Source organism: Pantherophis guttatus, chromosome 12, assembly GCF_059756535.1.
Source record: "Pantherophis guttatus breed Tessera chromosome 12, ASM5975653v1, whole genome shotgun sequence".
Classification (NCBI taxonomy): Eukaryota; Metazoa; Chordata; class Lepidosauria; order Squamata; family Colubridae; genus Pantherophis; species Pantherophis guttatus.
This window is the reverse complement of record NC_142074.1, coordinates 21216293-21243080: the sequence shown is the minus strand read 5'-3', so window position 1 is coordinate 21243080 and position 26788 is coordinate 21216293. Positions and strand designations below refer to the sequence as shown.

Below are 26788 nucleotides of genomic sequence, written 5' to 3'. Positions count from 1 at the left end.
TCGACTATATTTCTTTCCCCCCCCTGCCCACAATCCCATTAGAGGTTGCTTTCATTCAGTCATTGGTAGTAGAAAAAAGGTTAATTTAATGGGATCAACAGGCTCGTTTATCCACCAGTAACCAAGAACATCAGTGTGCAGAAAAGGAAAAAAAAAAAAAAAAGGCTCATTTTGTGTTTATGCAATGTAGTTGTACTGATTGGGATTCTCCTTGTCTCTTTCCATGTAGTCTCTGTCAATTAACGATTCTATTCTCTTCTTAAGGTCAGCGGGCTGAAAAGCAATAGGAGAAATCAGAAACATTGTCTGCGTAAGGAGAAAAAAAAAAGAAAGAACCAATGAAGTACCGTTTTTCGGACTGTAAGACGCTCCGAACTATAAGAGCCTTGGTAGCACAGTGGACTAAAGCACTGTTATTAACATCTGCTGCCTGCAATTACTGCAAGTTCAAATCTCACCAGGCTCAAGGTTGACTCAGCCTTCCATCCTTTCTAAGGTAGGTAAAATGAGGACCCGGATTGTGGGGGCAATAAGCTGACTTTGTATAAATATACAAAAGTATGAAGGCTATTGCTTAACGCATTGTAAGCCGCCCTGAGTCTCCGGAGAAGGGCGGCATATAAATCAAATTAAAAAAAAAAAAAAAAGCAAAAGACGCACTTAGCTTTTGGGGAGGAAAACAAGAAAAAAAAAAATCTGGCTCTGCCTCCCAGCCAATTTGCCTCCTTGCAGCAAAGAGCGAACAGCCTGGTCCGTTTCAGCACAGCCTGATTTAGCACGAGCAACTGATTGGCGGGTGGAGCTGCCTCCCGGAATACCACCTATCAGCTGTTCCAGGCTGTGGGTATTGCCGCCACCACCTGGAACGGGCCGAAAACGGGATGCACGGAGGCCAAAAATGTCTGCCTTGAGAACAACAACTCAAAAGTTCCTTGCTTGAATGAAAGACAGGGTCATTTTTGTTTCATCGCTTATAAAGAGAAGCTAATGGGTATAATAGAACCAGGTGAGAAAGTGGGAGACGGTGAGTTCTAGTCCTGCCTTATGCATAAAAGACAGCTGGGTCACTTAGGGCCAATCACCAGGAGATGGAGAGTTCTAGTCCTGCTTTAGCCATGAAAGCCAGCTGGGTGACTTTGGGGCAATCACCAGGAGATGGAGAGTTCTAGTCCTGCTTTAGCCATGAAAGCCAGCTGGGTGACTTTGGGGCAATCACCAGGAGATGGAGAGTTCTAGTCCTGCCTTAGGCATGAAAGCCAGCTGGGTGACTTTGGGGCAATCACCAGGAGATGGAGAGTTCTAGTCCTACTTTAGCCATGAAAGCCGGCTGGGTGATTTTGGGCCAGTTCCATCTCATAGTCAGAGGTTGTTGTTGTAGATAAATGGGAAGAGGAAGGAATATTAGACATCTTCCACTGCCTTGAGCCATTTATAAAAATAACGAAGTCGGGATAAAAACAAACACTGGGAACAACAAGCCAAAATTATGAAGAGTTCTATCTTAAACATACACTCTACTTCAGAAGTAACCCTGGGACCGACCTTTACTGGGAATTTCAGCTGGTTGTATACTTCAGAGACAAGCAGATTGTGGGTAAGTGTCTTGCGCATTTTCATGATTCTCACAATTGCCGCGTCAATTTGGTACTGACGATCCTGAAAGACTCTCTCTGTAGTGCTCGCTTGTTCTTCTACCTGTGGAAGTAAAACAAAACAAACAAACAAAAAAAAAAGTTTGGCCTCTGAAAAGCGAACAGGAGATTAATCCATTAATTCAGGCTTTCCCAGCCGGGCACCAAGAGGTGTAATTAAAAAAATCCTACAAGGTGTCAGGATTAATTTAAATTATAATTCATTTATAAATTAATTTAACTTATGGTTCGTTTATGAGCCACGGTGGCGCAGGGGTTGGAGTGCAGTACTGCAGGCTGCTTCTGCTGACTGCCTGCAATTTGGCAGTTCGAACCTCGCCAGGCTCATGGTTGACTCAGCCTTCCATCCTTCCGAGGTGGGTAAAATGAGGATCCAGATTGTTGGGGGCAAGAGGCTGACTCTGTAAACCGCTTAGAGAGGACTGGAAAAGCAGTGTAAAGTGGTATATAAATCTAAGTGCTATTACTATTGCTATAGCTGATTGGATGTTGAATTAGGAGCCATGGTGGCGCAGTGGTTAAAAGGCAGGATTGCAGGCTAATTTTGCCCTCTGCCAGGAGTTCGAATCTCACCAGGCTCAAGGTTGACTCAGCCTTCCATCCTTCCGAGGTGGGTAAAATGAGGATCCAGATTGTTGGGGGCAAGAGGCTGACTCTCTAAACCGCTTAGAGAGGGCTGTAAAGCAGTATATAAGTAAGTGGTATTGCTATTGCTACGTTTGGGATGTTCAAAAGTATCAGTGTTTGGGTTTTAAGGTTACCTATTTCTTTTAAACCAGGGCTCTCCAATCTTGGCAATTTTATGACCTGTGGACTTCAACTCCCAGAATTCCTCAGCCAGCATGGCTGAGGTGAGGAATTCTGGGAGTTGTAGTCCACAAGTCATAAAGTCCACAAGTGCTAGGGTTGGAGACCCCTCGTTTTAGACCGATGTCCAGGGTATTTCTGAAGAAAGTCTGAAAGCGAAAAAAATTACCGTTTCTTTCATCTGGATCTGGTTGATCTTTATCCGGAAGAGTTTATGCCTGAAGTCGTCATTGCAAGTGAATTTGTCTCCATCTTCTACATCTTTGCCTTTGGGACTTTTGGCCAGCACTCGGGCCTTGCCGCAGGCTAACGACTGGAGGGTTCTCCTTAGCTCTCCATCCTCTGTGGCAGAGAAGAGAAAGAGAGAAGACAAACACACAAAGAGGGAGGGAGAGAAATGCACGCTTCAGCATCTGAACTGTGCACGCTCGGACGTTACGAGCAGCCCTCAAATACTAACCTATTCCGGTGGCTTGTTTTATTTCTTCTAAACTGAATTCTTCGCCTTCGTTAAACATAAGTAGCACTAAAGTCTGGAACAAAGACACCTGGAGCTCTTTCTTGCCCTGCCGGAAAAGAAAAAAAACGAATTGAACAAAGCCGAATGGGTGAAAACATCATGGTGAAATGCTTACTTTAAGGTTATCCGTCGTAGAGCATTTGAAGAAATAACATCTGTAATTATCACTGTTATCACGACACTAAAGGTCTTATGACATCACCTTGCCAACAAAAGTGCGTATAGTCAAGGCAAGTTGCAATGGATGGCTGTGAAAGTTGGACCATAAGGAAGGCTGAGCGCCAAAGAATGGAGGCCTTTGAACTCTGGTGCTGGAGAAGACTCCTGCGAGTCCCTTGGACTGCAAGGCGATCCAACCGGTCAGTCCTAGAGGAGATCAACCCTGACTGTTCTTTAGAAGGCCAGATCCTGAAGAGGAAACTCAAATACTTTGGCCACCTAGTGAGAAGGAAGGAGTCATTGGAGAAGAGCCTAATTCTGGGAACGATGGAGGGCAAAAGGAGAAGGGGACGGCAGAGAATGAAGTGGTTGGATGGAGTCATTGAAGCAGTCGGCATGAGCTTAAATGGACTCCAGAGGATGGTGGAGGACAAGAAAGCCTGGAGGAACGTTGTCCATGGGGTTGCGTTGGGTCGGACACGACTTGCAACTAACAACAACAACGGTCTTATGATCTACATCGGCATTTCTCAACCTTGGTAGCTTGAAGATGTGTGGACTTCAACTCCTAGAATTCTCCAGCCGACCATGACAGTTACATTGGTGCTGAAAAAGTGACTTACATCCGGTCCTCGCACTTATGACCACTGCAGCTGCCTTGCTTAGCAATACAAATTCTAATCCCAATTACGGGATTATAATTACAGGTCATAAGTGGAGGACTACCTGTAAAGCATTTAAAGCTCAGGACAGCTGAACACAAGTTTAGGGATACAAGAGTTGCTTCAAAGATTCTGGGACATCTTCAAATCTGCAAAACGATTTCCAACTATGGGGGGGAAAAAAATACTCCAAAGCAAACCTTACCTCTTTAAATTCAGCTTTCAGTACACAGTGTCCCAATGTTGATTGCCACTGAAGTTTCCTGCCACTGTGTTTTCCCAGATAAAAAGTCTTAAATATTTCCTGCAGCTTCACCATCTGAACAGAATAGAAACACAGATTTTAAAGATAAAATAAACCTATTTTTTTCCCCTTCTCTTCTTTCTTTCTTGACTCCTGACTCAAGATGAACCTATAATTGCACTTTTTAAATCAAGTGCTGACTTAGCTAAAATGACTTTCATGCCGGCATTTTATATAACAAAAACAGATGAGATTTACGTGGTCACCTTCAGTTCGGGATTATTAGTTTCACCAGGGCATATTTACTCTTGATCGATGAATTAAATATTAAGGCACCCACGTTAGAGGGAAAGGGAAAGGTTCCCCTTGCACATATGTGCTAGTCATTTCCGACTCTAGGGAGCGGTGCTCATTTCCATTTCAAAGCTGAAGAGCCAGCGCTGTCCGAAGACGTCTCCGTGGTCATGTGGCCGGCATGACTAAACGCCAAAGGCGCACGGAACGCTGTTACCTTCCCACCAAAGGTGGTCCCTATTTTTCTACTTGCATTTTTTACGTGCTTTCGAACTGCTAGGTTGGCAGAAGCTGGGATAAGTAATGGGAATTCACCCCATTACATGGCGGTAGGGATTCGAACTGCTGAACTGCCGACTTTTCTATCGACAAGCTCAGCGTCTTAGCCACTGAGCCACTGCGTCCCTTCATTATAACCTTCCTGATATATTTTAATTATTAACCATGGCATTACTCTCCTTATCTGATCTTTGAAGGACAGCTACAGATTTCTTCCGTTTCAAAGCTACTATACAATTTTCTTACCTCTGATGGTAAATGGACCTCCATAGGCACGTATGTAGGCCAGTAGCCCATGGTCAAGATATTCACGGTGAGTTCAATGTTACCAGGTACATTCTGATTTTGCATATACTACGACAGAATCAAAGACACAAAGGATGACTGTTCAGAACTACAAGAAAACATTTGCATTGTTTTCTCCAAACTACTTAGAAAGGAATTGGCAAAAGGAAGGGCACCTGGCCAGTAAACACTCCCTTGATTCAGTTGCCCAGACTCCACCCTGCAAGGGATTATTGGGTTATTAAAAGAGAAGGAGGATGATTTAGAAAGGAATTCTTTAGTTTTTTCCTATTTTATTCTTGCAGCATTTTTAAGGGTGCCGGGAAACTGGCAAGGTCACTAGAGAATTACGTAATGAATCAGTGACTCAGTTCTTTTAGGCATGACTTCCCCATAGTAATTCTATAGTAATATAGGAAGGGCATTACAAAAAAAAAAAAAAAAATGAAGATAGTAGGAAAAACAGAAAGAAGAGGTCTACAGAGGAGAGGCTTGCCAAAGGGAAAAAAAACAAACTACGATGGCAGACTTTGCTTCCTTACTTGCTTAAACTGTATCATAATATCTTTAGAGAGCTCCATGTCTTTAAACATTCCTTCAAGTTTGCTGGTGAAAGCAGCACCACATTCTGCAAGAGAGCAGTTTAGATTAAAAGCACTATTAAAAAGCATTTCGTCTTCCATTATTTGTCACCTGCTTAATGCCATGCTTTAAAAATCCTCCTGCAAGCGGATGCTTTTTTAGAAGTATTCTGCTTTGGAACAGCTGAAGACTATGGCCACGAGGACAAAAAGGTTAGCCATCACTAACCTATATAATATAATCGCCATCAGAATGACGCTAACAGTGCTTTTTGCCATCATGTGCCAGGAGTGGGGCGGGGGGTCGCACACATGTGTGCCCACACCCATAATTCTATGCGCCCCACAACCACGCGCGACCCCCCGCTCCTGGCATGCGATGGCTCGATGGGCCCAGTAGGCCTGTTTTTTTCTCTCTCCAGGCTCCAGAGCCTTCTGGAGCAGTATACATTTTGGGCTCAATTGTGGTCATACATTGAGGACTAGCTGTAGTAGACCAAACTGCCTTGGTAATACAGTGGTCTAAAGCACCCTGTTATTAAGACCAGCTGCCTGCAATTACTGCAGGTTCGAATCTCGCCAGGCTCAAGGTTGACTCAGCCTTCCATCCTTTCTAAGGTAGGTAAATTGAGGACCCAGTTGTGGGGGCAATAAGCTGACTTTGTATAAATAAACAAAAGGATGAAGGCTATTGCTTAGCACATTGTAAGCCTCCCTAAGTCTCCGGAGAAGGGCGGCATATAAATCAAATTTTAAAAAAAAGTATAGGATAGCATCTTGTAAGCATCCTAAAAGAGAGATGGGGAAAGAGAGACTGTCCACCTGTGGCATCAGATGTGCCGGGCATCCTTTGACATGATGGCTGAAAATTTGTGGCAAAGTTCCCTCTATTCTGAGGCAGAAAGCATTATAAAAACCTGAAGCGTTAACCGCTCAATTACCATTATAAACAATTCTCTCAAACTCCCAAGGGGGAAACGAATTCCTACCTTTGTTTTACAAGACTGACATATTTATTATGTTACGAGGTACGGTGGGCAAAGGCTGTAAATAGTTTTATGAAACAAAATGCAATATATTTCTAAGCATTTCACTCATTCTGTGCTTTGGTTAGAAGCTAGGAAAACTAATTGCACAGGAATCGGATGGAAGGTTACAAAATAGCTTCAGAAGATTCAATCTTAGATTTTTAGGAGGCAGAATGTGACAATCAGAATGCCTTGACTGGGATCAGGCATGAATCCCTCAGAAAAGAAACAGAATTTATGAATACCTGCACCCATTTTGCAAGCAGAAATGCTTCTTCAATTCTGGATTGTTGTTGTTGTTTTTTTTTTTACACAGGTTTAACTTTATGTCGGAAAAGACACAGTATTAAAATGGGTAAATTGTCAGGTTACAAGTGATACGAGCAACATTTGTGGAAGGTGCATAAAAAAAGAATAATACCTTACCATGTTTGAGTTTTGACAGCATGGATTTTTCAGCATCTACAGATGCACTTTTGCCTACCAAGAGTCGCTTGGCGAGATCTTTTTTGTAAAAGGCCTCAAATACATCTTTTCCTGTAGAAACGGAAAGTTGGTTTTGACACATAAAGCAGAGATGTCCAATTTTAGCCAACTCTTTAAGATTTCTGGACTTCAACTCCCAGAATTCAGCCGTGCTGGCTTGGGAATTCTGGGGATTGAAGTCCACAGGTCTTAAAAGTCACCAATGCTGGGCATCCCTGTTCTAAAGCAATCCTCTTATAGACCTCTAGGCATCAGCAACTTGTTGGTTTTGGATTTTTTTTCTGGACATCACCATGGAAAGCCAATTTGCCTTCACCCCAACCCAATTTGCTTTGAGAAATGGGTAAGGGTGGGCTTAACAGTTTTCATTTTTTTTCAATTTGTCAAACGAAAATCACAAAATGAGAAAAATTAAAACGTGCCGAGGACAATAGGCATGTTAGCGCACTTACGCACGTCCCCTTAGCAGCCTCTTTAATTTAATGGGTTGAGGTCCACAGAAGTTGAGTTGGAATTAAAGCGGTGAAAGTTAATAGCTGAGACAACAGAATCAGGCAGGATATTCCAGACTTTGACAACTTTGTTACAAAAGTCAAAGTTTTTACAATCAAGTTTAAAGCGGTTTATGTTAAGATTAAAGCGGTTGTCTGCAGGCGTTACGTTATGGTTAAAACTAAAAAAAAAAAGTCATTTACAGGTAAGACATTAGTATGTATAATTTTGTATGCAATACCTACAATCTGGTAAAAACAAAGCCCAGCTCTTACCATAGATGAATCTAAATATGATCATTATTTTATCCAGCATTTTTTCAAGCTCTTCATCAGTTGCCTCTTTGTTCCCCGCACGAAGTTTTGAATCCACGTATTTAGCTGAGGAGGAAGAAGAGGGAAAAAAACAATAATAGTACAGATTTGAATAATGGATCCAAATATTTATTCAAGATCAGAGATAGGGAACTAATCTTAGCCAAGGAACAGTCTCTCGTCCATCTAACCGACAATCATTTACCCTAGGTAAAGGTTCCCCCGCACATGCGTGCTAGTCGTTCCCGACTCTAGGGGGCGGAGCTCATCTCCATTTCAAAGCTGAAGAGCCAGCGCTGTCTGAAGACGTCTCCGTGGTCATGTGGCCGGCATGGAACGCTGTTACCTTCCCACCAAAGATGGCCCCTATTTTTCTACTTGCATTTTTTACCTGCTTTCAAACTGCTAGGTTGGCTGAAGCTGGGACAAGTAACGGGAGCTCACTCCGTTACGCGGCACTGGGGATTCGAACCACTGAACTGCCGACCTTCTGATCGACAAGTTCAGCGTCTTAGCTACTGAGCCACCACGTCCCAATCATTTGACCTACTTAAGCCCAATTCTTTTAAGCTTAGGCCAGGGATGGGTGGGTGGGTGGGTGAAGCAGGGAGTGCAGCCTGCAGCCTGCAATATCTTTCTTTTCTGCTCCTAAAGTTCTCTCCAACTATAACTGCTGAACACCATCAGTTTCCTGACATTATTATAACAACGGCAGTGCTCGAAAAGTTTTAATTGACTAAACGTCACCTCCAGTGTCTTTTTCTCTCCCAAACCAGAGAAAACTGGCCTTCAGTTTTGCACCAGAGACACCCCTACTCATATCATATCACTTCAGTGTTCACAAAAGCCTTTGCCCTCCTCCCCAAAGGTTAAGTGAAATTCCTTACAGGAAGTCCTCGACTTATGACAGTTCAAAATTACAACGGCATGGGGAAAAAAAAAGGGAATTAGGACCGCTATGACTTACGACTGTTACAGCATCCCCATGGTCAGGTGGGGTCAAAATTCAGATGCTTGGCAACTGACTCATATTTATGACGGTTGAAGTGATTCCCTTTTTGCGACCTTCTGACAAGCAACGTCAACGGGGACACCAGATTCACTTAACAACCTGTGTTACTAACTTAAGAACTGCAGGGATTCACTTAAAAACTGCGGCACGAAAGATGCTAAAACGGGCCAAAATTCACCTAACAATGTCTCCCTTAGCAACAGAAATCTGGGGTTCAATTGTGGCTGTAAATCGAAGGCAACCTGTATTTAGGCTCATATTTTTTTACATCTCTTTTTTTGAAGAAAAGGGCATGAAGAATGCCGAAGCTGGGAAATTCTCTACCCCTGAAAAACACCCTCAGGGATTTTGACTTATAAATCCATTTTAAAGTCCTATTTTGGCAGCTCCTGAAGGAATGATGCTGTACCTATGAGTTCAGCTGGTTTATTGGGTCTTTTGTTGATGAACGTTTCAAAAGCTTCTTTCATGGCGTTGACAAACTTCTCGTTTTTCAAGAAGCAGATGTCGATGATGTGATCCACTTTATCCTTGAAATCTAGCAGCTCCTGTACCATGGTTTTGTCCTTTTCGGGGTTAATGACAATGGTGCTACCAAATGCCTAAAAAGGAGCACGAAACACATCACAGGGTATTCGTTCCTTAATATAATCGATGGCAAGTTTAATAAAAACCCAGCAAGGAAAATTAGAAAATCAAGTAACGACTCCTGTTTATACAGCCTAGCATCCTCATGCTGTTTAGAAAAGCCCTTTGCACTTGGGTAGAAATGCTTCCCAAACGCAACAAGATTTTCTGAAAAACACAAGCAACAAAAATGTTCCACTTGGGAGCAAAATCCAAATGATTTAACAAAGATCAAAGCTTCCCATTCAAAGGTTTCAAAATTTCTTGGAGGAATCAATACAAGCTAGATTATAGAAGAGACGGCACTGGCATCTGTCAGAAATGGTGTAGAGTCTCCTGCTTTTGGGGGGGGGAGGGGTTTGGATTAGATGCTCTACAAGGTCCCTTCCAACTTTGTTAAACTGTAAACTTCAAAATTCCATGGTTTATGCATGTTCCATGCTATGCAAGATAAAAAAATATATATATGCAATTTTCTTTAACATCTACAATTATTACTATGCAAGTATTTTTCTTCGCTTTTAACAGATTTTAAATTTATTCCTGAAACTTAATTTAAGAAAATTAGCCGGGCACAATTACCTTTATGTATTCAATCCACTGTTGCAAAAGAGCCTGCACTCCATTTTTGACCCGACTAAACAACTGATAGAGTAGTGACAAATCTTGAATTCGATTTTCATCCAGGAGATGATTTAAACCTGCAAAATGAAGGCATCACGATGCTAAGTTAAAAGCAGGCTGATGGAGACAAAACATTTCGAAATTAAGTTTGAAACGCGAGAACAAGAAAACAATTTTTCCCCCAAAGCCGTTTTGGAATCAGAGCATTTGTCAACTAAAACAATTTATTTTGCTTTACAAAAAGCCCAAGACATGTTTTTTTTTTTTTTTTAAAAAGGTGATTGCAATTCTAATAAAATAGAATAAAATGGAGAAAATAATACTCTGAGAGGGAAATAACTATGCTTCTTGGACTTTCTTGGAGGAAGAATATTTAAAGTAAATAAATATTTAAATATTTATTTGTACCCTATGACTAAATGATAAGTGTTGTACCTTATGATTCTCGACGGATGTATCTTTTATGTACACCAAGAGCGTATGCACCAAGACAAATTCCTTATGTGCCCAAACACACTTGGCCAATAAAGAATTCTATTATTCTATTCTATTCTATTCTATTCTATTCTATTCTATTCTATTCTATTCTATTCTATTCTATTCTATTCTATTCTATTCTATTCTATTCTATTCTATTCTATTCTATTCTATTCTATTCTATTCTATTCTATTCTTTCTCCCCATGGCTATTCTTAGCACAAGTTGGTATTGCAAAATGAAACCGATGGCATTCCTGTGGTTCCTTTCCTCCCAGAAGGAGAATGTGACCTCCAGGCCCCTCTGGAATATAATGTTATGGTGTACAGAGACAAGGGTGTGTGTGTGTGTCAGAATCAGCACCCGATTGGGTCATTTCCACCCAGCCCAGGGAACCAAAAAGCCCCAAAGAAGCAGTAAACAAAAGATTTCTATAGAGATAGATGGGTTTACCTTTCTGTAGGATGGATGTTAAATGTTCTCCTAGCAATTGTTTTTCTACAGTGGCGATTAGTGGTTTCCTACAGGAGAAAGCGTTTAGAATTACAATCCTTTTGGCTCACTCTTTAACCGTTCAAATTATTCATCTAAGCAGAACACCAAGAATTGTCACAGTTTAAGCATCAGCATTCTCCAACAACATTACTGTGGTCTCGCCTATTTTATTTTTCTTTTAAAAAAAGCTATTTTAGGTTCTTTTTTAAAATCTTCCTCGCCTTCTTTTAAGTAGGCAGAAAATGACCTGAAGCAAAAAGCCACTGAATGGATATACCGTTATTCGCTTTCTTTGCAAGCGGATGGATATAATTTCTTATAAACTGAATTAATAAGAAGAAGTCAATTTCAAACACGATTTTCCAGGTATGCAAAGGTATCCCTGATTATTAATACCACTGATATACAGGTTGTCCTTCGACTTACGACCACAATGGAGTCCAAAGTTTCTCTTGTCAAGTGTAACATTTGTTACTTAAGTAGTTTAGTCCCGTTTTACGAACTTTGGTGCCACAATTGTTAAGCAAATCCATGCAGTTGTTAAGTTAGCAATGGGGTTGGTAAGCGAACCCGATTTCCCCCTTGACTTTGCTTGTCAGAAATGTCACAAAACATGATCACGTGACCCCTGGGTCACTGGAACCGTCGTAAGTACGAGACAAGTTGCCAAGCGTCTGAATTCTGATCACGTGACCATGGGGGGGGAGGTACTGCAACGGTCGTAAGTGTGAAAAACGATCATAAATCACTTTTTTTAAGGGTCACTGTAACTTTGAACGGTCACTAAACAAACTGTTGTTAAGTCGAGGACTATCTGTACAGGGTGCTGTAGGGTTGGGAAGAAAAGCAAAAATAAATAGGGGGTCAGGCCTGGAAGCCATATTTTTCGTTGGGCCTTCAGACCTGCCACAATTACTACTGTGGGAAACTGGGAGGGGGGATTGTATGGAGCCAGGGTGATATGTAGTCATAACAACATTCCTTTCTCAGAAAGTCAAGGTCATCTTGCCCTGCACCTGGATGGCTGGAACTGGGAGGCATCTCCAGTTGGGATGGTGCTTTGACTAGACCATGTGATGGACTTGTGGGTGTTGGGCAGGGACTTGGACTTTCCTTTGGGTGGGGAAAAGCTGGAAGCTTTCAGATTTGGGTTTTCCCAGATGTGCCAATATGACATCTCTAATAAAATGTAACTTTGAGGAACTTCTTGCCTCGGAGTTTTCTTTCATTGCGGCTGTTACTTGGAACCCTGACATTAACCTGAATCTGCTTTAAAATCCAAGCAGCTCCCCAAATACCGGGGTGCTGTCCGGGGTCATGAACCCCAAATGTCAACCCGAAACCGGGCGGCGTAAAGACTCAGGTAAGATGAGGGGAAAAAAATTGACATAGGGTTTTGCCTCCTGGAATTTAAAAGAGATTCCATAAGGGAAGACATGTAAAGACAAAAAAACCCCCCAACCTAATAATTTCACGCTAGCCAAAAGCAACGACTCACGGAGAAACTCACACTTGCCAGGCTTTTAGGCAGCAGGTCAAGAGAGGCCGAAAACTTACTGAGTGCTTTGATCCAGGTATGTTATAATCCTGTCTGCCTCTTCTTCCAAGCGTTTATTGACATGGTGAAGATATTCTGGGACCTGGAAGATTGAGTAAGTTATGGAAAAAATCATAAAGGTAATGGATACGACCTCGTAGACGGCTCTCACTCTGTCAAGGACCTCAGAGTACTCATCTCAAATGAACTAAGCACCAGAGCCCACTGAAACAGCATTGCCAAAAAGGCATTAAGAGTTGTTAACCTAATCTTGTGTAGTAGCTTCTTCTCTGGTAATATTGTACTACTAACTAGGGCATACAAAACATTTGCTACACCAATTCTTGAATACAGCTCATCTGTCTGGAACCCGCACTGCATATCAGACATTAATACAATCGAGTGAGTCCAGAGATATTTCACAAGAAGAGTCCTCCACTCCTCTGCTCGCAACAAAATACCTTATGCCACCAGGCTTGAAATTTTGAGCTTAGACAATTTAGAACTACGCTGCCTTCGGTCTGACCTAAGCGTAGTACATAAAATTATCTGCTACAACGTTCTACCTGTCAATGACTACTTCAGCTTCAACCACAACAATACACGAGCACACAATAGATACAAACTTAAAGTGAACCGCTCCAAACTCGACTGCAGAAAATACGACTTCAGCAACAGAGTGGTCAATGCCTGGAATGCACTACCTGACTCTGTGGTTTCTTCCCCAAACCCCAAAAACTTTAACCTTAGACTGTCTACTGTTGTCCTCACCCCAATCCTAAGAGGTCTGTAAGGGGAGTGCATAAGTGCATCAACGCGCCTACCGTCCCTGTCCTACTGTCCCCATTTATTTGTATTCATCTCATGTATTCATAATTGTGTCTATACTTATATCTGTTATCTAATACATGCTTGATGAAATAATACATAAATAACAGAGGTTTCTTTGGAAAGGTGGATAACAGGGAAAGACATCGATCTGCTCACAAAAAAAAAGAAGGAATTAAAGAGAACTGGTGCTTCGGAGTTCTCAAGAAAATACCTCTCTTTCTTGCATAAGGCGCTGCCCTTCTGCAGCATAGAGACGGTTTGTTTCTTCCAAGAATCTGTGCTCGAAAGAATCCTGATAAATCTGAAGGGAAGAGAAATAGATCATTACTTTCAGAATGCTCTGACAGCTCAAGTCTCAATTCATTTTTTAAAGGCAGATTTTACCACGATGGACGGCTCTTACTTGCAAATCCGAAAGCATGCTTAGGAGGCTGCGGAGCAGACTCCGGTCAATAGCCTCTCCGTTTCTTTCCCTTTCGATCAAGAGAAGAATGCCATCAATGGTTTTGTTCTGGACTTTCTGATCGCTAATTATATGAGTCCTAAACAATTCCAGCCCCATATCCCTGAAAGGGTGGAAGGGAAAAAAAGAAGAAAAGGAAGAACATAAGAATCGGTTGTTGCGTTTGCTGGTTTCAGTAAATCAAGATTTAATCCCAAAGGTGCTTTTTTTCAAGAGGCAACTGGGCTTTCTGGGTTATTTTTTTTTGAAGAGGTTTCGCTTCTCATCCGAGAAGCTTCTTCAGCTTCTCTCAGAAGCTTCTTCAACTTCTTCAGAACTGAAGAAGCTTCTTAGATGAGAAGCGAAATGTCTTCAAAGAAAAAAAAAAACCAGAAAGTCCAGTTGCCTCTTGAAAAAAAAGCACCTTTCGGACAACCGTGACCTAGAAGACTGAGAATCTCCATAGACATGACTTAATCAATTACAGGTAGTCCTCAAATTACGACCTTTTGTTTAGTGACCGTTTGAAATCACAACGGTCCTGAAAAAAAGCGACTCAGAACCATTTTTTCACGCTCATGACCGCTGCAGCATCTCCCCGTTTCACATGATCGAAATTTTTAGATGCTTGGCAACCGATTCGTATTTATGACGGTTAAAGTGTCCTGGGGTCATGTGATTCCCCCTTCTGGCAAGCAAAATCAGTGGGTAAGCCAGATTCACTTAACAACCATGATCCTAACTCAACAATAGCAGTAATTCACTTAACCGCTATGGCAAGAAAAGTCATAAAATGGGGCAAAACCCACTTAACAAATAATCTCGCTTAGTGAAAGAGGTTTGGGGCTCAATTGTGGTCGTAAGTTGAGGACTATCTCTAATGAAGAATTAGCTGGGTTGGCAGAATGTTCTGATTTATAAAATGTGGCTTGTAAACCACAAAGGTTTGTAACTTAGGGAAGCCAGTAAGCCAACTCAGACATTACAGGTTAGACTAGGGGTCTGCAACCTTAAACACTCAAAGAGCCATTTGAACCCGTTTCCCACAGAAAAGAAAACACCGGGAGCCACAAAACCCTTCCCGTGCCTGACTATTTCTTGAGCGGCCACAAAACTAGCATATGTAATTGAATTAAACATTTTGTTTTCTTCTGAAACTTTTCTTTTCTTGGATTTATCCATGGTTGGCCAACAGGGGGTTGAAAAGGCTCAATAAATCGTGTGCTGACGGGTGTCGCACATTGATGGTTGCGCTGCGTATTTTGAGTGACAGGAAGCCGCAGCAGAGGGCCAAATGCGGCTCCAGAGCCACAGGTTGCTGACCCCTGGGTTAGACCCAAGTAACATTCTAGCCATCATATCGTTCTCACATTCATCATGACATATTTTCAAAGAGTTTGCTATTTATTTGAACTGGCTTTTGAATACAACCCAAACCTCATGCATTTTAATACAGATCTGAGCAGGAGGAAACAGATACGAAGGAAAGAGTACACATTTTCTTGGTTTTGTTCAAGGTTCTCTATCGACTGTGGACGGGCCATCGCTCCATCAGGATAGAAGGGGAGAAAAATGACAAATCAATAGCTCGACAAAGCGTTCGGAAGCGAGAAATCAATACTCCTATTTTTCCGCCCTCACCAAATTGATGGCAGCATTGAATTTTGGAGAACGTAAGTTCGATCCAGGAACAAAAAGATACTTCTAATCATTATCTGAAAGAAAGAACGAGAGAAAGAAAAACAAAGCGTCACATGTTGACCGATTTGAAGGATAATATTTATCAGATGAATAGAACGTAAGATCATTCAACTGCCTTCATCTAGGTATATTAATTTGGAAGGGAGAGCCACTTAATTTAAGGGAATTTACTTCCAGATATCCATGCTTACTGACTGCCACTGTGAAAAGTCAAACACTTCACAAAGCATTTAGAAACTGCTCTCATTTCTTATCATTCTTTATGGTGGGTGGCACAGATTTTTTTAATGGCCCATAGATAAATATTTCAGGAGAGTGAAAGGTATTCTTCACAGGTATTCTCCCATTTCCTGTCCCTGGAAAAAAAAACAAAACTTCTAAAAGCTTCCTGCTTTTGGCTAACTTTCAACAGAAAGAACTGATACGGTGGAGATAAACCTGAATCTAATTCTTAAATTTCCCTCAATATGACCCCCACCAAATTGTTCCTAAATACAAATTACTGGAATCTTTTTTTCCTAGATAGTTAACAATACAAAAAGATTAGTTAAACTGTCTAGGAATGTACAGTTCTCTTCTCCTGAGGAACCATCTAATCCAGGGGTGTCCAACCTTGGCAACTTTTAAGAGTTGTGGACTTTCAACTCTCAGAATTCCCTAGTCAAGTCATTCTGGGAGTTGAAGTCCACAACTTTTAAAGTTGCCAAGGTAAGACACCCTAATCTATCCCTTCAGTGCAGTCTCAGTTTCTTCCAGGAAAAAAGTTTTCAAATGGCATAGAAGATACCCATCTTTAGTTCCAAGCTTTTAGAAACATTTAGAAAACAAAAGAGACTTACCATCTGTCTGCAATGGTCTTGCCAACATTTGTCTATTTTCTTAAGAAAAAGAACACTGTCCAACGAATCCTTGAGGAAGCAGTTAAGAATATTTTTTAAAAACGGTTGACGCATCATCGATACCGCTTTAGTGGAAGTTTACTTAGTAGTTTAATATTTCGCTCCCAAATGTTTAAATGTGAGTACCCACGTACAAATGGCAAGTTCCAGTAAGAATGTGCTTATATTCAGTTTAATGATTAAACCGATTAGTTGGCAGGTAACATACATTTCTCTTCGGCTGAAATATTTTTAAGGTATTTTGTAGCTGCCAAAAGAATCTACAAGTGCCACATTTCTTAATCCACGAGAATTGCTAAAACGGTTAACAAGGCCCCGACATGCTTTCCGTTTATGTGAAATATTTATTATAAAAGGATATTCTCTGAACTGATGGATCTGTGCTTTGATATGATCTTCACAAATCTGCCTTAATTGCTTGTACAAATTTGCAGAAATTTTGTAGGAGCAAAGGTTTTCAACAGCCTAAAAAGAAAGAAAGAAAGAAAACACAAGAATTACATACATCACTCTCCTCCTTCTTTTGCCTAAGACATTAGCAACGGAAAATGTAATTTCTGTTTGTTATGTCCTGTATACGAGTGGTGTAAAAGCCAAAATAAACACAAATCTAATGAATGCAGGCTTCCTAAAAAAACAGCATGTTACAAGGGAGTCTGTGTTGCCAACAGACACATCGAGAGCAATGAGGCTGTTTTCCAATATATTCCGTTGTTATCATAGCAATAGCACTTAGACTTATATACCGCTTTACAGTGCTTTATAGCCCTCTCTAAGTGGTTTACAGAGTCAGCCTCTTGCCCCCAACAATCTGGGTCCTCATTTTACCCACCTCGGAAGGATGGAAGGCTGAGTCGACCTTGAGCCGGTCAGGATCGAACTGCTGGCAGTCAGCAGAATTAGCCTCCAATACTGCATTCTAACCCCTGGCGCCATCATAGCTCTCACCACGACCATCCAGGTAGACCAGTCATTTAGTGACTGTTCGAAATTACAGTGAACTCTCCCCAAGGATACTTACAAACCTGATTTCAAAATCCCACTGGCAGCACCCCATCCCCCAAGTGACTGAATTTTGGGCCCTTGGCAATTGGCTGGCATTTAAGGCTGCCTGAGGCATGACTCATGTGACTGTGATTTTCCAATGGTTTTTTTTTTGTTGCCAGTTTCATTGATAAAATGGATTTACTTAACCACCGTGGTGGCTGATTAATGACCACTGCAAAAGAGGTCATAAAATCGGATGAAGTCATCTGGTGACCTGCTTAACAACTACCACGACTTATGACCATGCCAGGCTCAATTATGGTTGTTAAGTCAACGGCTACCTGCAAATGTTTTTACAAATGTGATCCTCAGAAAGTGTCCGGGTTGCTCTTTAGCAACAGGTCTGGTTCCAATCACTTGAAAACTGCTTGACGGAATCAGCAAAAGTTTGTAATATACTTGTAATTTTTTGTTTTTTTAATTGAAAGCTACCCAGAGTCATTGACTGAGATGGGCGGCTATAGAAATTGAATAAACAAACAAACAAAAGCTTTAAATTCTCAAATACCAAGATTTAGGAGACAGTCCATAAAATGATTGTTCTACTGTCTTAAGACACAGAGCACTAACTTCAAGAACAAAGAAATGGAAAGGAAAGAGGGATCAGCACACTAGACGTAAAGGTAAAGGTTCCCCTTGCACATATGTGCTAGTCGTTCCTGACTCTAGGGGGCGGTGCTCAACTCCGTTTCAAAGCCAAAGAGCCAGCGCTGTCCGAAGACGTCTCCGTGGTCATGTGGCCGGCATGACTTAATGCCAAAGGCGCACGGAATGCTGTTACCTTCCCACCAAAGATGGTCCCTGTTTTTCTACTTGCATTTTGTATGTGCTTTCGAAATGCTAGGTTGGCAGAAGCGGGGATAAGTATCAGGAGCTCACCCCGTTACGCGGCGCTAGGGATTCGAACCGCTGAACTGCCGACCTTTTGATCGACAAGCTCAGCGTTTTGGCCACTGAGCCACCTATTATTATTATATAATTATAATATATATAATAATTATATTATATAATTATAATAATAATAATTATTTCAGACCAAAGTTCTACCACTTTACGTATAATCCCCATAGCAGGATTGGCTGCAAAGATCTTAATTTTACATTTATTTATTTATTTTGCCAGCAGAGGAAGCAATGTGTCAAGAATTGAAGTATGTCTCAATTCTTTGATATGAGAGAGAGAGGGAGGGAGGGAGAGAGGGAGAGAGGGAGGGAGGGACCTAAACCCTGCCATGATTTAGATAATGGTATTTAAAAAAAGCATAGCTAGAGGCAGATCCATTTACCAGTTCTGCTGGTCTTAGGGTGAATGGTTTTATTTTAGTTGTTAGTTACCAGCAACCAAATGACTATTTTTAACTCAAGGCATTAAAAATAGACCTAGACAAATGGACAGAAAATGCAGCTGCTTTGCCTTCCAAAATTTAACTCTGAATACATACTAAATCAGAGGGGTCTGCTAAGGCCTTGACAGAATTTTGTCTCTGTGTGTGTGTGTGTAATGGTGCACACTAACACACACACGGAGAGAACCTGAACAAAACAGAGACAGAGCAAATATAATTTACCACACTTCCTTCAAACACATTAGGTCACCTCAGTTAGATAAAATGCTAAAAGACTGTTTTAAGAGTTAAGATGCTTTTCCTGATAAACTGAATGCCTCCCTTAATAGGACTAGTGTCTCAAAGACTATCCCAGCATCATATGGCTTGTCAAAGCTGGCACTTTCAAAACTGGTATGTAAACTGGCTTTCTGTAACAAGACTCAGCTACGAAAAAGATGCCTTCCCTATCTGCAAAGTCCACATTTTAATCCATAAACCACAAACTGGTCCAAATTTGGTTCAACACGCTCTGGGGATTGCTGTGAGGTTCACAAGGTGGATATTAACAAGCTATACTTTCTTGCATTTAGATCACACAACAGTGAACACAAGATTCATACCATTTGATGTTCTTATAAAATTTCAATCCCTTTTAAAAAAAATTCTAACATATTCAACGTAAAAAAATCCTCCAATGCAATCCTTTTTTTAAAAAAATAGTGCTTCATATAAAAAATAAAAATAAAAATCAAGAGTTTTCTGGCCCAAGGAAATAATGCATCTGTTTGAAGTAAACAGTAGTTTTCAAGGTCTAAAATCCCACACAGTTACACAATGATCCTGGTGGGTTGGGAACGCACTGTTAACGTCCTGTCAAATAAACCTTTTAACACCAAAAATCTGCACCTGATATTCTTGGAAGGTAAAACTAAAAGGGAAGATATAAACAGAACAAGATTGAGGGCAATTTATAGAAGCATGCATAATCATATTATGAAGACTTAAGCAAAGTCTTAGTGGGTTTTCTAAGTATGTTAAACCGACTGCAAAGAGATTCTTCGGGATATACCAATAAGGCTTGCCATACACCTACTAAATCCCACTGATTTACCAAGTCTTCAGTTAAATGCTGTATTTAATTCTCAGTGTAACTAGTAGATCTAAACTAAAATTATCTACCATTGTTTTTTTTCATAATACTAGTACAGAACTTTAATGACAATGACAATCAGTAAAATCAACACATGGGAAAAAAAAGAAGTGATAATTAAACCATGAAGAACAGAGAATGAACCTATTAAATATCCATGAAATGTATGTATAATTTAATACTTAAACAGTTTTTAAAATAGAGGATTGCCATAATTTTTCAGGCAGTAAAATATTACTGTAAACTTAAATGTTATGATAGGAAGCTACATATCCATGTCTTAATATTTTAACTGTATTTAAAATATTTATATAATAAACCAGTACCTTTTATAATAAAATCAATTTGTTTTGGTTCTTGTACTTAACAAAGCTAATAAGATACCAGATGTGTACACTAAGGGCAGAGCCTGAAATATTGTAATGTTGTTCTCTGATTTTTCAAATAGATAGTCAAAGAGGCTGAATTTTCCTAGGAAAGCTTCCCTTTGGAGAGCCTAGTGTCCTTTCTTTCTTTGCCTTTTTCAATAAAACGAATGCACGTATTCGATTTGGATACTATTCGGTTTGGAACTAGTTGATAGTGGAACTTTTACTGGTGGATTTTATTTATTAAAATAAAAAAAATGTCACACCACCCAATTCCCCAAAGGTCTGGATGCTTCACAGATAAACACACACCGAACGAAAGAATATCATGATAAAAAACAAAGAACAAAAAAAAAATGGCACAAACTGGAAAATAACTAAACCAAAGGGGGCTTCAATCATCCCCCAAATAGAGAATTGTGTTCTGTGTCTATCAAGGCAATTGTGGCCCAGGTCAGCACTCCATCCCAAAAATGTGGCTGGCGTGCGGACAATCAAAGGAGACACTTCACAAGAACAAATTGATATTGGACACTTTCTACAGTGGGAAAGCATGAAGATCAGCTCATCATGAATGCTGAAGATGTTCTTGTTAATTTTCTCATCTGTCTAAACTGAGATGGCATCTCAGCTAGAACGTGACTATGGGATCTCAACCACACCTTAGAAAGTGGAGAAAAATCTTTGGAATTGTTGCAAAGTCTACTCGTGGATCCATGAAGGCTTACCTGGTAAAGCTCTTCTAAGTTGTACTTAATTGAAGTACTGTTCTGAATCGCTTCTACAGCTTCTTTCAGTTTTTGCCAGGTTTCATCTGTATAGTTTTCAGGCAGTTTAGGTTTATCTGGAAGAAGACAGAATTCTTTACAGCAAATGTTATTGCCATTTAAAATCACAGAAAACTGATTTGGTATAACGCTTGTGCTTCCCAACAGTAACTTCAATTTTTTTTTTTTAAGAGGACAACCTCATAATCCAGAAAGAAATAATTTTTATAGAGATCAAAAAAAAAAAAAAAAAAAGAGAATACCAATTTTTGCTCTGTAAGGAGAAGTGGTAATTTTGGTGATTTGGCCCTTGGTAAAAGCTCAAATGTTTCAAACCAATGAACAAGTCAGTAAGGTTTCTTAGGATGCATCAGTATATTAGTACAAAATACTGATTTTGATTCAAGTTTTTTTTTTTTTAATGCAAACTGAAGAGGAATGCTTATCTATTTGGATATTTCTTCCTTATGTCTTGTCACAATCTGTCAGATCCATTTCAGAATGCCTTCTTATGTACCTAATCTGTTCAGCTTTAAAATCACAAGTTTTTCTTGACTGTTATTTTGTACCAGCTTAAAATAAAGAAAATCAACTAGGGACAGCTGATCACCTTGGCTTTGAATGACACACTGTACATGATGTATAATTTTAATTTAGATTACATAAGCCAAAAAAGAAACAAGCGAACAGTCAACATAATATTGATCTAGTTAGTATATGAAATGAAATTAAAATTATCCTTATCAAGTGAAAACAAGGAAATTTACAAATTGTCTACAAAGGCAGAAATTGATCTATACAACTTAATGTTGAAGTTTTCAGATAAAAAAAGTTCATTGTATTTCTTTGGCTAAAACTAAGGCATGTCTGAGTAATTTGTTAATATACAAATGCTATTTAACAGAGACAGCCAGTATAGTATATGATGCATTTATACCCTGAAACAGAATTACAAAACAAACACAGCTTTAATTCTTAAGAACCAAAAACTATATAAGCAGGAAGTAATACAATGTACGAGAAACATTTAAAATGTCAGTTTATTATACATAATGTACAATATAGTGTTTTTTGATTAAGAAAAGCATGTTTAAATCTCTTAGAAATGGATGAGTTTCTCCTAGATTATGCATAGTTAAGTACCCTAACTCTTTTCTCTTCAAGTTTCACAGCCCCCCAAAATTATCAAAGAATTTAAAGGTGTTTATTTGTTTCAACCTTAGAGGACCAGAATATCCACGTGTTATTTTATCCATTATTTCAAAATTATGCCAGGATAATCTAGTTTCAACTAGACTTAAAAGGAACATCAAATCCTCTCCACTCCCTATCAATTCCAGAAGATTTTTCTGTTTGGTTGGGGCAAATTGTTGCGGAAGGACATTTAAAGAATCCCCTGCTTCCCCCCACCCCCTTCCACTGGTTTGGATGACTGCTTAGGCACAAAACCAACTGGATGACCCTGGGCCAGTCACTCACTTCTCAGCCCTAGGAAGTAAGCAATGGCAAATCATCCTAAACTAAACTGAACTAAACTAAACTAATCGCAAAACAACTGGAGCACCACTTGAACCGCAGCATTGACAAAATCACCACCAGTCAATTGCAAAAGGCAGCTTTATTCAGAACACAGCTTACATCCTATCAGGATACCTTTAGTATTATTAAACCACACCTGCTTATCCCAGGTCCTTAGGAAGGGCTTGACAGGTAGACAAAAATGCCACATCCAGTTTGAACATCTGCCTGATTAACTCCTATAAGAGACCCAAACTTATTGTAGAAAGGGAAAACCCAGTTAAGTAGCATCTCATTTTGTACCATTCTGCTCTAATACAAACTAAAACTCTACTGCACAGATTCGGCAAAGCATGCAGGACAGTTTCCATTTGCCTATAGAAACATTTGTGTCCACCTAAGTAAGCACTTTCTTCAAGTTGCCATTAATATCTATTTATATTTAAAATACATATACCCATCTGTCTCCTGTAAAAAAAACCTCAATATTTTGCCATACTTTCCAACTGCAGAAAAAAAAAGATAGAATTCCTATCCAAGGGTGTACAAATGAAGGGAGGCTATAGTTCCTTCCTATGGTTCGCATGGTCTCAAACAAAGTCATGAGGGTTCAACAAAAAAGGCTACAATACAGGTAAGAAAGCACCTTTCCTCAAACAATGATTAAGTATAACCTCTGAAGATGTCTTCCTTTCTTTTAAAAGAAAGCTAGTTGGGTTTTTGCATGTAGGCAGAAAACCAGCTACCCTTGGGAATAATAAAGCTGTAGTAGAGGAATAAATCCTGTGGCAGGAGCTACGGTGAAAAATGTGCCTTAAGCTGCGGTTTCCCCTCCAGATATTAGACGTTAAAGAGATTATGTGTGACAGCAGCCGGTTTTACCTTTAAAGTTCTTGATCACTAACTTCTTGGCTGACCCAGGTTTACTGTTTGCAAAACTGGAGACAGTGGAGGAGGCAGCTTTGGTCAGGCCGTTGGCATGGTGTCCCACCGCTACTGAGGAGATTAAGAGGCTTTTGTTTTTGAGCTGCTGGTGCTGCTGCGAAGACGCAGCCGGCGACGAGGACGACGACGAAGAGGACGACTCCTCGGCCATCTTTACATCCAGTCCGATAAAATCCAAGGAGTCCTCGAAACGCAGCTTCTTCTGCAGGTGGTGGTTGGAAGAAGAAGCGAGCCCTGAGGAAGAGGAGGAGGAGGAAGAACAGGAGGCCGTGGAGGCGGTGATAATGAGAGCGGGCAAGGAGGAGCCGCTGTTGCGCGACAGGAGGGAGGCACAGGAGGAGATGGAGTCGACGACGTCTTCTCTTTCGCCGCTGTTGCTATTGCTGTTCAGCTTTCTCTTCTTGGTGGTGGTGGAGGAGGAAGAGCTGCTGCTGCTGCTACCATCCGTGGCAGATCTGACCTCCTGAGCCGCCGCCGCCGCTGCTGCTGCTGCTGCTGGGGGGTTGGGGGAAGAGAAACCTGTGGGAAACATGAACACCACAGAGGTGAGCAGGCTGAAGGGCATCAAATCCTCCTGGTGTGACAGGCACGCAGAGAGGGGCGGGAGCAGAGCTTGGTGTCACGGAAGGTCGCCGCTGGCTGGAGGTGGGGGGGAGGGGGGGATGAAGCCCAAAGGGACGACGACGGGCGAGGCCTTCTCCTCCTCCTCTTCCTCGCCCCCCCTTTTTTATCTCCTCCTCTTCTGGGAGAGAAGCCCACCGGCCGTCTCTCCCCTTCGCCTTTCGGGGAGGGGGGGAAGTTTCCCCTCTGGCGCTGGCTTGTGTCGACGGGCCTAGTCGCCTTCTTTTCCCTACCCCGCTAACTCTGCCCCCCTTTTCCTCAAACGGGCAGAGGGGGGAGCGGGGGGGGAGAGAGGGTCCTCTCGGTCTCTCCCGCCCGGGGGCCGCCCCCCTTCTCTCTCTGTCTCTCACGCCCGGCCTCCGGGAGCAGGGAGGTCGTAGGCTCCGCTTCCCCCTTCCCCGCCTCTTTCGCGGCCCGCAGAGGGGGAAGGAGGGCCGCCGGGCGAGGAGCTCCGCTTGTTATTGTCAGTACTGGGAGAAGGGGAAAGGAAGCAAGGGAGGGAAAAAAAAAAGGTAAAAATAAAGGCAAGGGGCCTAAAGATGGCGGCACTTCCGGCCGCGCGGCATGCCGGGAGGCGGCCCGACCGGAAGCGCCGCCGCCGCCACCGGCAGGCAGGGGAAAGACGGCGACGCCGCCAACGCTCGCGACGCACTCGGGAAGAGGGGGAAGGGAGGGGGGGGAAAGAGAAGCCGACGAGGAACCGGTTTGCCGCGCCTTCCCTTTTTTTTCCCCCGCCCCTCCCCCTCCGGCCCGCCCGGGGTTTCCTCCCCCCCCCCACTCGCCTCACCCCGCTCCCTGGCACCCACTTCCCCTCTGCCCTCTGCCCTACCGGAAGTGATTGTGTCGCCGGGCGGCTGCTGAAGCGGCGGGTCCCTCGAGCGGCCGGCCATGGCGCGCCGAGCCGCGCTCGCGAGGGGGGGAGGGGGGGCGGCCGGGTTGCCTCTTGGATGCCGAGAGGAGGCGGGGCGGCCGCGTTCTCGCTCGGCGGGAGAAGGTGGGGGGGGAGGAAGAAAGAGAGAGAGAGAGAGACCCCGAGGGCCTCGCCGGCACCCGTAGCTGCGCTTTCTCGCCTTCTTTTCCCTCGGCGTAATCTAGATGCCGGGAGGGAGGAAGGGGGGCGAAATCGAACCCCTTCGGGTTTGAGCCTCGTCGGCTTCCGTAGCTGGGGGCCTCTCACGTGACGAAGAGCGGAAGCGGAGTGGGAAAGCGGCTACCCCTTCCTTCCCTCCTTGCGGCGAGGATGGAGAGAGGCGGGTCCGCCGCCCTTTTCTTCCCCAGCCGGGAAGGGACTGAGGAAACGGGGTGGGGAAGGCTTTGGTCTCCGCCTCCAGGCTCTCCTGGGTTTTGCCCGTCGGGGTCGCCCGCGCTTTTCTTTTTCTTCCCTTCCTTCCAGGGGACGCCGGACGCCTTTGCCTTGGCCCATGTTAACTGCCTTTCGGAAGCCTCCGTGGGCTGGCGGTGAAATCGGTAGCCGGGCTTCGAGGGGCTGCCGCAACTGGATGCATTGCTTCCCCAGTTATACCTGGTGGAAAGTCATAACTGCTCGAGCAAACTCCATTTGGAAGAACAGGAAATTAATAATAATAATAATAATAATAATAATAATAATAATAATAATAATAATAATAATGACAATGGGTATCACTGTTACAGGTTTCATCTACACGGGCTATGGATGAAACATGTCACAGTGATACCCATTGTCATCGGGGCACTTGGTACCATGTCTAAGAATTTTATAAGATACATCAACAAATTGCAGCTTCCTGCAATAACACCAGCGGAACTGCAAAAAACTGCGCTATTCAGGAACATCGTACATCTTAAGAAGGTACTTGGTTGATCCCTAGGACGCTGGCAGCAACCCGTATCAACCATTAGCACCAGTCAATGGTATTTGTGATGCATTTTTGAATGTTCAGTTGACTGAGTTTCATGTTTAATGAATAATAATAATAATAATAGTAATAATAATAATAATAATAATAATATATTTAAAAATGTATCACAAATATTGACTGGCTCTGATGGTTGATACAGGTTGCTGCCAGCATCCTAGGTATCAACCAAGTATTATTATTATTATTATTATTTATTCATTAAACATGAAACTCAGTCAACTGAACATTCAAAAATGCATCACAAATACCATTGACTGGTGCTAATGGCTGATACGGGTTGCTGCCAGCATCCTAGGCATCAACCAAGTATCTTCTTAAAAATGTATGTTGTTCCAAGTAGCGCAGCCTTTTGCACCTCCACTGGTGCTACAGCAAGAAGCTGCAACTTCTTGATGTATTTTGCAAACTTCTTGGGCACGGTATGCAAAATTCTTGGACATGGTTATTATATACTTTATTCATTAAACATGAAACTCAGTTGCAGTTATTGCTTCCTGCAATAACTCCAGCAGAACTGCAAAAAACTCCGCTACTTGGAACATCATATATTTTAAGAAGGTACTTGGTTGATACCTAAGACGCTGGCAGCAACCCGTATCATCAATCAATGGTATTTGTGACACATTTTTAAATGTTCAGTTGACTGAGTTTCATGTTTAATGAATAAAAAATAATAATAATATAATAATATTATTA

General features: G+C 41.9%; 1 protein-coding gene across 1 annotated transcript; it reads right to left on the bottom strand.

Moving 5' to 3' along the window:
* Nucleotides 1-66: 66 nt before the first annotated feature.
* On the bottom strand, nt 67-25355 carry CUL4B (cullin 4B). Its single transcript, XM_060681649.2, has 21 exons — nt 25021-25355; nt 23508-24089; nt 21069-21184; nt 16811-16913; nt 16389-16459; nt 15490-15563; nt 13810-13972; nt 13618-13707; nt 12596-12678; nt 10997-11064; nt 10025-10143; nt 9225-9417; nt 7765-7869; nt 6938-7048; nt 5445-5530; nt 4864-4971; nt 4006-4119; nt 2920-3025; nt 2629-2801; nt 1543-1695; nt 67-273 (listed from the first exon to the last, which is right to left on the bottom strand). Exons 1-21 carry the CDS (start codon nt 25079-25081, stop codon nt 178-180), a joined length of 2775 nt encoding a protein of 924 aa, XP_060537632.2. The 5' UTR covers nt 25082-25355; the 3' UTR covers nt 67-177.
* Nucleotides 25356-26788: the final 1433 nt, after the last annotated feature.

What these genes read in the sequence shown, in the direction of transcription:
- CUL4B (XM_060681649.2), bottom strand. Translation starts at nt 25,081, where the DNA reads ATGGCCGGCCGCTCGAGGGACCCGCCGCTTCAGCAGCCGCCCGGCGAC. An exon ending in CGGCGACACAATCACTTCCG is followed by an intron (nt 24,090 to 25,020) that starts GTAGGGCAGAGG and finishes TGTTTCCCACAG; the next exon opens with GTTTCTCTTCCCCCAACCCC. An exon ending in GCTGTCAAAACTCAAACATG is followed by an intron (nt 5,531 to 6,937) that starts GTAAGGTATTAT and finishes GCTCTCTTGCAG; the next exon opens with AATGTGGTGCTGCTTTCACC.